Source organism: Lynx canadensis, chromosome A1, assembly GCF_007474595.2.
Source record: "Lynx canadensis isolate LIC74 chromosome A1, mLynCan4.pri.v2, whole genome shotgun sequence".
Lineage (NCBI taxonomy): Eukaryota > Metazoa > Chordata > Mammalia > Carnivora > Felidae > Lynx > Lynx canadensis.
This window is the reverse complement of record NC_044303.2, coordinates 73,687,596-73,702,927: the sequence shown is the minus strand read 5'-3', so window position 1 is coordinate 73,702,927 and position 15,332 is coordinate 73,687,596. Positions and strand designations below refer to the sequence as shown.

Below are 15,332 nucleotides of genomic sequence, written 5' to 3'. Positions count from 1 at the left end.
TGGCAGGAAGAGAACAAAGGGGAGAAAATCATTAGGGACCGTCTCCCTTCTTCCCATGTCTTCCCACCATTGTTTACATAACCCAAACTGTATCTCCTCAAAGGCCAGCCAGAGATCTTTTCACACTTAAGAAATAAAGTACTTGATACACAGACTGAGCCTGGATTTTTCCCCTGAAATGAAAATAAATTTACTCCTAACCTTTGTATATCATTTCTGTGTACCTTCATATTTTCCTATGTTCACATACTTCGTGGAAAAACAAAGAAGTGATAGGGAAAGAAAGAGCGCCTGTCTGCCTTTTGCATATTTTTGGTATCAATTTAAGAAATGTTCAAAAGTCTGTAGAAAAAAAAATGCTACATCCATTCATCAGGAATAATGCTGCTGCAAAATGCATATTCTCTGTCCTCCAGTGAGTTAGAGAATGATGTGAGAAATCATAGGTAGTAGCAGTAGAAAGGGAAACAAAGCTCATTTGCCCACTAAAGGCAGTAGTAACTTCTGGTGTAGCATGACCAGGAGACAAGCTTGACCCCAACTACGCACACCACCTGCTCCAGGTTTCTGTGGCTGTAGAGCCAGCACAGATGCTCCAAGCTACGGATTGAACCACTACTGAACACTTATTATATGAGAGATACCGACATAGGTGCTGAAATTACAGAAGTGAGCACGACAGGCACATGTGAATGCTCAGAACCAGAAAGAAACATTACAGGGTGTTACGAGAAGACAGAGCAGGAGGCAAGACTTGGTCTTAAATGGTAAGTCAAAAGGCTTCTTTGAAGAAGTGTGTCTAAGTTCAAACTTATAAACATATGACGCTTCCTAGGATCTCGGAGACACAAATGCTGTTTACTAGAAGCAGATATTATATAAGTAATGCTTATCAATTTCCACTTTTTTCTAATGAAAAATCTTGAAGTTCTTAATCGTAAGCATGGATATGCTGTTGTATATTTCACCTCTGGCATTGCTTCAAATAATGTTCTTCTTCGCTTGGTAAATTCTTTCATATCAGTCAAGATTTCATGCTTTATTTCAAGAGGCAAGCTGCTGAAGTCTTCAGATTCAATATCTATCGCATGAGGATTATGAAAGAACTCTTCCTGTAAAGAGTAAAACATAACACCGTGAAATTTACATTTCATACACTTAATTCTATTTATCCTGAGAGATATTTATTGCACTTACAAACATAGTTCTACATAATCTACAACAGACTAAACACAGTTGTACATAATCTGCACTAGGTCCCAGTGAATAGACAGATTAAGGAATACAGCCATTCACTCACAGATTCATCCAGTAGAAAAAATACTTACCAGACACCCCTAATGTACCAGACACTGTTCTGGGTGCTAGGGTATTATGCAGCTCATGCCAGATAAAGTCCCTACTCTTAGGAGTGAACTAAAGACATAATAATGAAATAAATAAATAAGTGAATGAACAAGACAATAAAGCAAGTTAATCTGATTAAGAGAGTTGATTAGGAGAACAGGAAGAGAAAAAACATTTACTGGTAGACAGAAAAGACCTCATTAAAAAACGACCTGTGAGCAGGGACTTGAAAGACACCAACAAGCCTGATCAGGACATCCCAGGCTGCAGGAACAGCAAGTACAAAGGCCCTAAGGCAGGGATGAGCCTTTGATATTTAAACATTATTTGTAACTCCCTTAATTAGATTAGTTTTGCTTTGGTCTTAACCTATGATCAAAAGTGAAATAAAAAGTGAAAAATTCACAGACATGAAAAAGTATAAAACTTTTCTAAATTTTAACTAATTACAAAAGTGCTTTAAAACTCTTCTATAAAGAAAATAAAATAATACAGTTAGCTTTCCTGTATGTAGGCATGGTGTATGTGTATGTCCAAAGCAGCCAGCACTGAGGACAGGCCAGTCATGCGCACAACACCCATGCTTTTCCCTCAGTAATGTTCCCAGCAGCCCTCTGAAGAAGCATCATTATTATTTTTCTTCTACAAAAAAAGAAAGAAAAGCAAGCCAGCCAGCCAGCCTTGGAGAAGTTACTATGTCTAAGATCACACAGCTAGTGAACAGGAGGGCCCACACTTAAATGCAGAACTTTCTGACCACAGTGCTCATGTCTTCACCAAGACTGCTATCTTTCACTACATTAATAATGCAGAAGGCTCTACAAGTTGAGGGATCCTGAGCCTGAGGTTTTAGCTCAAAGGTCTTTTTCCAGATGTACCAAAACAAGAGGAACATAAAAGACCAGTTAAGTTGGGAATCAAAGAATGTTACCCACTATTCAAGAAACTTGAAAAAATTTTTAAAAACTTGTATAGACAGTACAGCCTCAATTCATAAAAATGTCATCCATTAAAACGTGTGTGGTCATGGTTTTAGAACATGACCACACGTTCTCTGATCCCTCTTTTCATGTAATCCCTCCCCTTAAATAGGGGGCGGCCTGACTGACCAGCTTCTCACAGACAGGACATGCAGGAGGGGAGACTGCACGACTTCAGAAGTCGGCCAGAAAAGGCACAGGGCCCTGCCAGGCACTGGCTCTTGGGACGCCTGCCCCTGGAACACAGTGCCACGCTGTGAACGAGCTCAGACCACACGAAGAGGCCCCAGGCAGGTGTTCTGACTGACAGCGTCAACCGGCAGACATGCAGTGAGGAAGCCCTGGAGGGGGCTCCAGCCCCAACTACAGTCTGTCTGCATCTACCCGGCAGTCATGCAGACAGCACTGCCTCGCCGAGCTCACCAACCCCCGGAATGGGGAGAGAAGACGACACACAAACAACCATTTCCACGTCACTCGGTCACGCGGCAATGGGCGAGTGGAACCTAAGCACAGACGTGGTTACACATGTATGCGTACATGTATATCTGTCACATACAGATCACATACAGATGTACCCAGACACACACAGGTACTCAACCGAAATGAGGAGGGAGGGAGAATGAATTAACATATACCGAATTACCTGAAGTCATTTATGGGTGCTACCTTTTCTATATTTTTACACAGGTATGCATTACTATTTGTTGGTGGGTTGGTCGGTTGGTCGGTTGGTTGTAAAGGAAAGATGGCTTATTTTGGATATCTGGATATACATAATGGCCAACCAACTCCACATAAATGTGCGCGGGAGCATGTGTACTTATACATATATTCACAAGTGCACACTTATACACACATGCACAGTAAAGAAGGCGTCTGTTTTTCAGGAACTTTCATAAATTCACACCACCTCATTATTCATTTTTGTGTCATTCATTTCAAATGGTAGAACATATTCTGAATTCAAAAATTACGTATGTACCTGTAATGCTTGTTTCTGACTCATTCTTTCTTGCCATTCTTTTTCGTCTTCTTCTTCTGAACTGAAAGCCAAGCATACGTTTACAGTATCTATGATTTAATGACTTATGAAAATACTGCTTGAGGCAGGGGGCTGCTAGCTACAGGGGCTACAAGGGTGAGTAAGATGGCAAGACATGGGTTGCCCTTGTTCCCACAGTCTGGAGGGGACACGTGTGAGTGAGCAATTACAGTATGATCTAGTAACTTCCACCACAAGAGAAGAGTAATAAGGACAGTCACCTCTCTCCAATCTGGGGGGTCCTAAAAGCATTCTGGAATCTGGCAATTACACTGCTTGCCCTGAGCCCCAAGTAAGTGACAGGTCTAGTTGTAGGGCATGAGGAACATTCATGCAGAGAAGTATTCCAGGCAGAAACTGAAGTTCTATAAACATCTGGAAACAAGGGAAAGAAAGCCTGCCTGTACACGGTATAAAAACAGTGGGTGGTGAGGATGGGAAGCATGTGATTAAGGGGCTGGAATTTATCCTCAAGAAATGAGAAGCTAGGAAGTGTTTTAGGCTACACAATGACATTATCAGATTTGGGTTTTAACAGATTCTACACTATAAAGAAGAGATTGAGCATGGTGGGTAGGAGTTCCAGCCAAGGGTAAGACCAACCAAAGACAAAGACAGAGAAAGAAGTGTAGAAGCCACTACGGTAATTGCAAGAAAGGACGATGGTGGCAGTGATGAAGATAAACAGAAATGGCCTGATTCAAAAGCTACTTGGGGTCTCAGGAACCCCTGGGAAAGGTATGGGGGCAGGTAGGGGCAGAGGCACACTCCAACCACAGAAGCTGCGACAATTAACAGTGAGCGAGAGGAAGTGCCAGAGGAAGAGGGGCGTGAGAAAGAGTGGCCAGAAAGGTTCCCAGGTAGCTGGACAGCATGGGCACCGTGTCACACACGGCTGAAAAGTGCGGTCAGCTGAGGCCTGCAAAGCGTCTACTGGATTTAGCGAGGAGGACGCTGCGTGTGGTCTCTAAGCACGGTGGTAGGAGACAGAAGACACGGGCTGAGAAACAGGTAGAGACAGCAAGTGCATGCAAAGGGTAAGAAACATGTGTACGAATGAAACATCAACAGTGCTAACACGGGGTCTGCAGAAAGAAGAGAACAATCAGCACAAACCAAAACACAAGTACAAGTTAGAATGAAAAATGAAAAACATTCTAAAAGGGACAGAGAATGCATTTTCAGTTGCATTCATTCCCACATGCCTCATCATGCAGATAAAACCCAAAGATTTAAATCTGTCTAAATACACAGACAATTACTATTTGTAAATAGTTAAACATTTACCTGTTTTTTTCCTCCTTCTGTAAAGGTGGCAAAGCATAGAGGTCATCTCTTTGAACTTGAGTAAGACTGGGGAGCGCTTCATCTCTGAAAAACACACACAGACTTCGACACAGGTAACGGGATTTAGGATTTTAAGTCAGGATTTTGACGACACAAGCCCTGCTGAGGAGGTGAGAAGAGGGGAGACACAGGGCAACAGGTTTCTTGCTGCTAACCTGGCTGCCCAGGCCACTGTGGTGGGAAGTAAGCACGGCCTGGAGAGAAAGAGGGCGGCTCCCCAGCACCTCAGCCAGGGCCTCGGCTACAGGCATGGACACATGCCTCATACAAGTACAAAGTGCACGCAATGCATCATTACAGCCGTTCTCTCTCCTTATCAAAGCTGACACCCACCAGAGAATTTTCACAATTTCAAATTACCAGGTCAAATGGACACCCCACTTACCCCTCTCATGTTACCACCTATTATCTGCTGAGTTAAGGTTAGGGAAAGGGTTAACCCAACAAAAAATTAAAAGCTTTAAGTCTTTAAAATTAATGCAATTTGCCTCTTGCCTTTTGCTTTTTAAGGCAGTTTTGATAGCTTGTCTTTTCAAAAATGTTTTCAAAAGCTTCTCTGTAGTTTTTTTGGAATCACTGGTTGCCAAATCCTTTCTCTGCCTTCTCTTAGCCTGTGAAAAGAAAGGGTAGAGGATTCTATTTCAGGGTATTAGTATATTAAAAATATTTCTCTAATTTTTTTCTATAGAATGTGGTTGTCTGAGCTTTCAGACTGTGGATGCTTTAGTACTTCCTCCAAAGTGTTGTTTATCAGTGAAAATGTTCAGGTCTCTGATATGTAAAGCACACCGAGTTTCCATCTAGCGATTACTGAAAGAACTAACTAGTATACAGTATTTGGGAAACAATTAATTTATTTTCAGTTTCTTTTAAATATCCTTTAATGTCCCCAGAAGCCTAAAAGTAAACAATATAGTTAAGTAAATGCTTCTCCAAAGGATTATATCAATTAACTAATGTATTCTGTAAAAATCACTGTTATGCCAAAACCAATTTCTGCTATTGGCCTTTATAAAATAACATTACTCAGATGCCACCCGGTCCCTCAACATCCAAAATTATATCATAAGAAATCCTAAATTATAGAGAAGTATCTTGTAAGTAATGTCCAAGTAGGAAAAAACAGAATAGTCTCCATGCTTACGGTGGAATATAAGGAAGAAACACAAAACATTCTCTTCCCTTCTAAATTAAGATATAACACTGTGGAAGTGTAAGGTGTACAATGTGTTGACTTGATACATTTATATATTACAAAATGATTACTACAGTAGTGTTAGCTAACACCTTTAATCATGGGGCAGGGGAATTGGGGAGATGTTGTTTACTTTAGATAAATTCTGGAGTTCTTTCCTGTCTAATCCTTCCAAGGAGTGCCTGATACAGTGTATCCTGGATAATTTAACTGCAACATGCGAATCTATACCTTTTACTGAGGGAACAAACATCCCCAAGCTACTGCAGATCCTTACTTTTATCCTATATTCTCACTTACTTAGACAATGCCTGTCCAGTGTAATTATGAAGTGATGAGCTGGCATTTTCAACACATAAAAGTCCTATGTCCAAATGGGTGCTATCATTTGGGGCATACACAATTACTCCAAAGTTCACGCCTTTGTTCCAACATTGTTTGAAACTACTTTCAGAATAAAGAAACTCCTGGGGTGCCTGGGTGGCTCAGTCAGTTGAGCTCAGGTCATGATCTCATAGTTTGTGGGATCAAGCCCAGAGTCAGGCTCTGCACTGACAACACAGAGTCTGCTTGGGATTCTCTCTCTGTCTCTCTCTTCCCCTTCCCCACTCTTGTTCTAGAAAGGAAGGAAGGAAGGAAGGAAGGAAGGAAGGAAGGAAGGAAGGAAGGGAGGAAGGGAGGGAGGGAGGGAGGGAGGGAGGGAGGGAGGGAGGAAGGAAGGAAGGAAGGAAGGAAGGAGGAAGAAACTCATTATCATTGTTTTATATCCTGGCTAATTTCCTTCCTCGATAATCCACTTTAATCACACCTGGCACCACACAAAATCACCTATTCCTAACATCCCATCAGTGTTTAAACACTGGGGACCCACGATCTCAGATTCAGAGCATTTCCCCAACAGGTTCTCTGTAGCGCTCAGCAGCATAGCTGAAACATGCATAGAACAGCTACAAAGATACTCTAGAAGGAAAAATCCCAAGTGTAAGAATTTTAGTAGTTTTATTAAAAGTTGAATTTTAGCATTGCACCCAGGAGGTACTCTCACAAATAATCCTTTTTGAAAAGAAAAAGTGTTGGGAAGCCTGGGTGGCTCAGTTGCTTAAGCCTCCAACTTCAGCTCAGGTCATGATCTCATGGCTCGTGAGTTTGAGCCCCACATCAGGCTCTGTGCTGACAGCTCAGAGCCCTGGAGCCTGCTTCAGATTCTGTGTCTCCCTCTCTCTCTCTGCCCCTACCCTGCTCATGCTCTGTCTCTCAAAAGTAAACATTTTAAAAAAATTATTTTAATAAAAAATAAAGAGAAAATTAAAATTATACATGAACTTTTTTAAATGTTTATTTATTCTGAGAGACAGCGAGCATGCGTTCATGCACAAGTAAGGGAGGGGCAGAGAGAGGACCCCAAGCAGGCTCTAGGCTAACACAAGGGCCCAATCCCACAACTGTGAGGTCATGACTTGAGCTGAAATCAAGAGTCAGAACCCAACTGACTGAGCCACCCAGGTGCCCCGAACTTTTCTTTCTCTCTAAGAATGCAGAAAGATAAAAACAAAACAAAACAGATGACTCTTACCAAAGTCTGTTTCTTCAACAGTGGAGCATCCCCATCAAACACAAAAATAGGACGAATTCGAAAAAATAAGAGTTTGCAGAGCCGATGAAACAAAGTGAGAAGATGAGCATTTTCTATCGAGTTCCCATGGCGATCCCGGACTCCTCTTAGTGCCTGGTTCAACCAAATGCTAATATCTGGTAGAATTGTTAAAGGAAAGATTTTGGACTTTCTTCCCTCACCCCCACAATTTCAACTTCCCAATAACCGATATCATCTAAACATTGAAACTAAGCACTCATCACAATTCATTTGAAATTGGAGAATGTTTAGCCCTGATGGAATCTACCTAAAATCAGTTAATTTTATTTGAACCCTTACTACTGTTCACATACTGAATTTTAAAATCTTACATCAATAGATGTGTCCTTTTAGAAAATCTAATTGCAAATAATTGCTTCTTTAAAGAATAATAATCTCTACAGAATTTTCATAAATTAGCACAACTCTTTTGGAGAACAATTTGGCAATTCATAGCAAAAAAATGTAAAAACTTGCATTCTATTTTACTACTTCTTCCAGACATTAGTCCTCAGAAAATCATCATAGACTTACAATAAGAGTTACTTTCATGAATGTTTACAGTAATGAAAACATGAAAAACAATGTAAAAGGTTTCCAACAGATCTTTAAACTAAATTATGATATACTGATTTGCTGAAATACCAAAGAGCCCTCAAAACTGGAAGCTACAGAAGCATATATAGTGATAAGAAAGACAATCACAAAATATTAAAGGAGACAAAACAGGTCACAAAACTCCAGAATGCATAATTACATTTTATAATACACAGGATATGTTAAATATAAAAAACTAGAAGTTCAGGCACCAAAATATTAACAATAGTTATCTCTTTTGCAATTACAAGTAACTTACATCTTCTTGGAGTTTGCTTATATTTAACCTTTGTAAAAACTGCTGCTTACCAAATTACTTCCTACGTGTCCGCACGACAGAGGGATGCAGCACGGCGGGTCCTCCCCTCCCCATCTCCTTGCCAGCTCCTCTAATTCTCCACTCAAGCCTGGCTTCAGCAGTGCTCTCCCTCAGGCCCTCTCCCCTTCTCCTGCTGCACAGGCTGCCTAGGCCACCTCAGCACCCCTACACCACACCCTCTCCCTATGTGAGCTCTGTCCTGACCCTCAGACTAGATGGCCTAAATGACACCTCTACCTGATGCCTCACAGATGTTCCCAATTTCACATGATCAAAACTAGACACAGGTCTTTTCTACCAGGCTGCTTACGTCCCCATTACAGTGAAACCTGTTCACTGGAGTCAGATCACTGAATGTCATCCCCTACACTCCCCTCATCCAAACACTACCAGATCCTATCAATTCCACCTTTCAGCCCGTCTTGAAGGTAGACCCTTCCTGCCTCCAGGGTCTTCTCACATGCCCCTTCTTCTGCCTGAGTTTCTCTCTCTTAGCCTAGTTATCTCCAACTCATAGGTCCCGGTCTATGTGTCACTTCCTCAGCCCAGACAAAGACCTCCACTTATGTGCTCCTATTCAAAACGTATTGCTTATTATGTGGCAGAAAACCCACTGAGGATATAGCACTGAACAAAACAAGGGGTTTGCCCTTGTAGAGTTGACAATGTAGTGGAGGGAAAAACCAAACCATGGGCTCCATGCCTTGTCTAGACCATGTTTTTGTACACTGCTCCCCTTTCACAGGACATATAGGAGTCAACAAATACTTGCTATTAAATGAGCTGAACAGTCAAGTATTTAAATGAATGTATACTACCTAATTTATAACTGTAAAACAAATTAGGCCAATCAACAATTAACTTAATAAATACTATGAAAAAAATAGTGGAAAGCAAGCTATTATTATATTCATTCCTATATTTGAGTGCTACTATGTGCCAGGCTTATCTAAGATCCCAAGATCTTGAGATAGAACAGTAAACATAGCCCTGAACAAAACAGATATGGTATCCATCTCCAAGAAATTTGCACTCCAATGGGGAAGATGAACAATAAAATAGAAGAAAAATGAATAGATACATATTATATATTATAGATATACTATAATACATATAGATATAATACAAAAAAAGCAAATAGAGCAGAGTAAAAGGACAAGAGGGGCGGGGATCAGTAGCTCTTTACTTAGGGAAAGCCTATGTGAAGAAATAGTGGAGTCCTGAATGAACAAGAGGAACAGTGAGATAAGAGGGACAGCAAATGTGAATGCCCTAAGAGAGAAGCATGCTTCCACTGAAGGACAATGTGGCAAGATCTGAGCCAAAGGAGCAACAGAGTTGATGTGCATGTGCAGCCACCGGAATGTGACTTAAAGATCACCCCAGGGGACGAGTGAGGAATAAACTAATTATAACATCCCTAGTAAAAGCACACAGCAATGGTGGAGACAAGAAGTGGCAGGATAAAGGATCTACCTTGGAAGTAGGATTTGGTGTTGACTTAGTTCTATACTGTATTGGATAAAATATTTCTGCCTGGCTTGTTTCTGGTTGCTACACCGTTGGACAGTATTAAGTTTCTACTTAAACCATTATTTTGAATGTTATGATCAATGAGAAAACCTAATTTCAGATCAGTGGCTCTCAACTCTGGATATGGCTCTCAGCTCTTCAAACTGGATAGGAAACTTTTAATTCATAGATTACTGAACCAGATATGCCTAAAATTCTAAATCAAAGATACTGAGATGTCTTTTTTTTTTTTAATTAATCTTAAGTGGTCTCAGCTAGGGTTGAAAGCTCCAGCTTGAAATTACTTTTTAAAATTATATAAAATAAGGCATTCTGGAAATATTTGCATATTTTGACTTGCCTAATTTCAATAAGTTCATTTAAAAAAAAAAGGAGCATTAAATTCATCCCAGGGCTGGAAAAAAGTTAAATCCACAGCAAAGCCAGAATCACTTCATAGATAAGACCCAAAGGACCAATAACATTTTGAAACAAAAGATAAATTACTTTAGTTCTATTGTTAGATGATTTAAAATTTAATCTCCATTAGTATGTATAGCCTAAAGAGAGTATAATATTTTGCTAACAGAGTTAAATGCAGTTTACAAATGTTAAGGTCCACAAGAGTCAAAAGTTAAACCGCTAATTATTATTGGATGCATTTAGATTATATAAATAAACAAGGCACTCATCCTCAGATGGTTAAAAAAATGTATTTTAAGGATCCAAGAGTAAATTATGAACATAATGTGTCATGGAAAATTTCTTCATTAACATAGAAGACAAAAATATTGGAATATAGGTCAGATATTTGAATTCGAATTCCCATGAAAATGTTACAAAGCTGGAAAGAGCCCAAATGTCCATCGATGGATGAATGGATAAAGAAGATGTGGTGTATATATATACAACGGAGTATTACTCAGCAATCAAAAAGAATGAAATCTTGCCATTTGCAACTGCATGGATGAAACTAGAGGGTATTAATGCAAGCGAAATTAGTCAGAGAAAGACAAAAATCATATGACTTCACTCATATGAGGACTTTAAGATATAAAACAGATGAACATAAGGAAAGGGAAGCAAAAATAATATAAAAACAGGGAGGGGTACAAAACATAAGAGACTCTTAAATATGGAGAACAAACAGAGGGTTACTGGAGGGGATGAGGGAGGGGGGGTGGGCTAAATGGGTAAAGGGCATCAAGGAATCTACTCCTGAAATCATTGTTGCACTATATGCTAACTAACTTGAATGCAAATTAAAAAATAAATAAAAAGAAAATGAAACAAAGCAAAATCAACTATAGGACAGCGGTCAAATATTCTTTTTACATATATATATTTATACACACACATATATATATACACATATATGTGTATATATATATGTGTGTGTATATATATATATATATATATACACACACACACACATATATAAGCTTGTATTTATAACTGGAGGATCATTGATAGTCCTCTTTAAATGGTTTGTTCTTTCAGACAAACTTAATAACCTCATGAAAATTATTTCATGTCCCAAAAGAGCTCCCGAGTCATCTAAAACACAGGTCACCTGAATTCTAAATTAAATGCTTTACCTTCCTTACTTTGATTTTCCCAGAAAATCAGAATGCTGAACTTCATGCGTCAGCTCAGTGATTTTACGAATCATCAATTCTTCATAGAGGCTGCCACATAAAATGCCTAAGTCTTTGCTGAAGTTTGAAGGATTCCTGTCACCGAAAACTGCTTTCCTTCCCATAGAGTTCTATAAAGAAAATCTTTAGAAAGCAGTGAAGAACCACTAGAGGGCAGCAATAGCGCGTTGCTTTAAAACAACAGACTCTCCCTTTCCCGATACAAGGTATCTATCCTTCAAAAACTTTTAAGCAAGGCAAAACTCATTACGGGTGTATTTCAAGATTACTCACACTACAGAAAATATAATCATCATCTTACTTTATTTGAAAAACTATCAGTGTCACATCGTGTACAAGTTGTCTCCACACTAAATGACAGCTCCTCACTCAGTGGCCCCTTCTGCAGGACTCCCACATACTCTTAAACTGCATTTACCGCCGACAGCAAGTATTTGCAGGACTCTTGTCCTCCTAGATTACAGCTCCTGTGCCCACCTAGGGACTGGCACAAGGTACCACCAGCTTCCAGAACAGCCACTGAAAGGTGAAGGAGGAGGAGGAGGGAGAGAAGGATGCTTAACTTACAAAAAGACCAAAACTTCAGAAACAGCATTCACAGGTTTTGATAAAGCAGAAAAACACTTAATTTCAAAGACACACACAAAACCAGCCAGACATATGCACAAACGACAATCTTTTAAAAGCCTATCACAGAGGCCGGGAGGTTTAAAAAAAGAAAGAAAAAAAAAAGGCCACTGTGTACCTTTTGAAATCTTTTCACTGTTGTACTACATGAATTCCCTAGTCCAAAACTCATAATAAAAAATTGTAAAAGTTACTTTTGAAAAAGAAAAAAAGGTCAAACACCTGTCCACACTATCCTTGTTCTCTCTAATACGCGTAAGTGGAGCAGTGGAGCAGGGCTCAGGACCCGCGAGCAACACTACCGGTAGGAAGTCCGCATCATTTAACTCCACGCTGACCCCCAAGCCGACCGATGCTTTTAACCTTTACAATATTAACTAAGCTTTCACTTAAATAACCCCTTTACTCCTCATACCAACCCCGCGTGCAGATACTATTACTACCTCCACTTTGCAGACGAGAGGAGGAAAGCACTGCCCCTAAGTAATAAAACCAGAGGACTGCAGCCCAGCGTGGCACTCCTGCAAAGCGGGGGAAAGCAGACACTTGAAGAAAAAACGTCGCGAAGGAGATGCCACTGCTACCCCGCGGGAGACCGTCGCCCTGCCAACACCACGCTGGGCCCAAAAAAGGGAGCCGGGAGTAACTGCCTGACGCGGGTCCCTGCACCCGAGAACCGACGATGCGTTAAGGATACCCACAGCGAGGATCTTCCCTTCCAGCGTCTCCGGGCTCACTTGCCGCCCGGAGCACTCCAGCAGCTTCCAGAGCCCCTGGACCCCCATGAGGCCTCCAGCGACACTCGGCGGCGGGGTCGCGGGAGACCTTCTATTCCGATCCTACCACAGCCTGCACCACCGCAGGGGCTCGGGCGGAGCTCCCCCTGCTCCCACCCAGGGAAGATGGAAAATAATACAGGGTTTCCAGGGAAAACCGGCACCGGCGAAAACGGCACTTCCTGGCGGCTGACACTGCCTCACGGAAGAAAGGCGGGAGCCCAGAGAATGGCCGGCGTCAGGGAGGCGCCAGTCCTCCTCTCTCCTAAGGTTTGGCCCAAATGTGTGCCCTCTTAGCGGAAGAGCAGTGAGGGGACTACGCAGACGAAACAGCCAGGGGGTCCCCTAACACCTACTGTACCGTAGAGTTAACGCGTAAACCCACACAAAATGGGTTAGGCGGACGGGTCTCCGCTTCCATTTAATAGCTGCCCAGGGCGGAAGTCCCGCCTCACAGCCCTACGTATAGTCGCTGCGCCTTTTCCTTCCGAAAGCGAGGGTGCGGTGCAGCCTCCGTGTTTGTGTCCTGTCATTCCCGAGCTTGCTCCACGCTGGCGTTCTGTCGCAGCCAGATGTTGAAACTGTGCGCTGAGGTCATTGATTTCCATGTGGTTTTTCCGTACCATCCCCCCCCCCCCACCGGCCGCCACTTCTGCAAACTCTTAATACCAACTTTAGGACAAAACTATCAAAAATTGGTTTTTAGTAAAACCACTTCCCAAAGTATTGTTTTTTTGTTTTTTGTTTTTTGCATTTCCTCCATGTGTGGAATAATCCCCACAAATTCCTACTTGTATTTTACAGAGGTTAATATAATTGCCTATTCTATTTTTGTTCCCCCCTTTCCCCACCTGCAATGTAGATTATAAACTTATTGAAACCAAGAATTATCTTGTTGACTGTTAGAGCCCCACTCCCAACACTTAGGGATTCCATAAATACCCCCTAAATGACCTCTGTCGGCCTCTAATCTAAAGCTCTCCAGTACATCTTGCACCCCCTGAAAGAGAATTTCCCCACAAGCCTGGCAGCCTTTGGTCCAAATCCTGAGTGAGCCACACAATAGCCCTGTGTTTGTGGGCTGAGTTGTGTGCACCTCTAAAATTTGGATGTTAAAGCCCTAAACCCCAGCCAGCACCTCAGAATGTGACTCTATTTGGAGATGGGGCCTTTTAAAGGTGACTAAGTTAAAATGAGGCTGTGAGGGTAAACCTAATCCAATCTGACTGGCGTCCTTATCAGAGGAAATTTGGGGCACACAGAGAGAGACACCAGGGATGTGCACACTGGGGAGGACCATGTGAGGACACAGCTAGGAGGTGGCCATCTGCAAGCCAAAGAGAAAGGCTCAGGAAAAACCAAACCTGTCAACACCTTGATCTTGGACTTCCAGCCTCCAGAACTGTGAGAAAATAAATGTGTTATTTAAGCCACCCAGTCTGTATGGTAGAAGACACCATATGATCCTAAGCGAGTTTCTTCATCAATGAGAGTCTGAATAAAGTGGAGATGCCACCTCCCTGGGGTCATTCTGAGGTCAGTGATTTAATATGAAACACCTAAGGGGTCATAGTGCTCAAATTAGTTTGTTGAGGGGGGCCTGGGTAGCTCAGTCAGTTAAGTGTCCAACTCGATTTTGGCTCAGGTCATGATCTCATAGTTCCTGAAATGGACCCAGCCCGGGACCCACGTGGAGCCTGCTGGGGTTCTCTCTCCCTCTCTGTCACCACTCCTCCCCCACTCATGCATGTGCACGCGCGCTCTCTCTCAAAACAAATAAACTTAAAAAAAGAATTTAAAATAAAATTAGTGTGTTAAATTAATGATTGAAGGAGAATATGCTACGGGTAAAACTAATGTACAAACTGTGATGGCTCACAGAGCAACTTGCCTGAGCTCTGTTAGGTGTCTGGGAAAAGGAAAATTTGGAAGTGTTTTTGCTGCTGCACCAGCTTGGCCTAAAGATGGGACACAGTAGTAGGGAAAGGAACAGTTTCAAGATTTGATCTAAATGAACATTTTTTATGCCTAAGAGCTGAGTAAAAACAAATAGCCAATGAAGGCATTTGAGTATTAGAAGTGCTTTTAAAACCAGAGCAACATTTCTTGAGTACAAAATATTCTTTTGAAGGAACAGGAACTAAGGGGTGTATAGTTGACTTACAGTGAATTGGCTCCTTTAGATGCTGCTTAAAGGGCTCACTATCAACATTCTGAGCAGTAAAATACACATCTTTTGGAGAAATGATAGCAAGGACTATCTACAAATCACTGTTCTAAACACTGTACGTGCATT

The 15,332-nt window shown here is 41.5% G+C and overlaps 1 protein-coding gene across 2 annotated transcripts in view; it reads right to left on the bottom strand.

The window, feature by feature from the left end:
* The window catches only part of LOC115512585 (basic immunoglobulin-like variable motif-containing protein), a 78,171-nt gene that overhangs the window by 18,802 nt on the left and 44,037 nt on the right, over positions 1 to 15,332 (bottom strand). Inside the window, exons 1-6 of one of the 2 annotated variants that reach the window (XM_030313756.1) lie at positions 12,958 to 13,458; positions 7,488 to 7,663; positions 5,215 to 5,330; positions 4,660 to 4,743; positions 3,313 to 3,373; positions 969 to 1,112 (exon numbers count right to left, since the gene is read on the bottom strand). In XM_030313756.1, the coding sequence (XP_030169616.1) occupies positions 969 to 1,112; positions 3,313 to 3,373; positions 4,660 to 4,743; positions 5,215 to 5,330; positions 7,488 to 7,663; positions 12,958 to 13,045 (669 nt within the window). In that variant the 5' untranslated portion in view covers positions 13,046 to 13,458. Of the gene's footprint in view, positions 1 to 968; positions 1,113 to 3,312; positions 3,374 to 4,659; positions 4,744 to 5,214; positions 5,331 to 7,487; positions 7,664 to 12,957; positions 13,459 to 15,332 lie in introns of those variants that run through there. The other variant, XM_030313780.1, reaches the window with a different exon arrangement.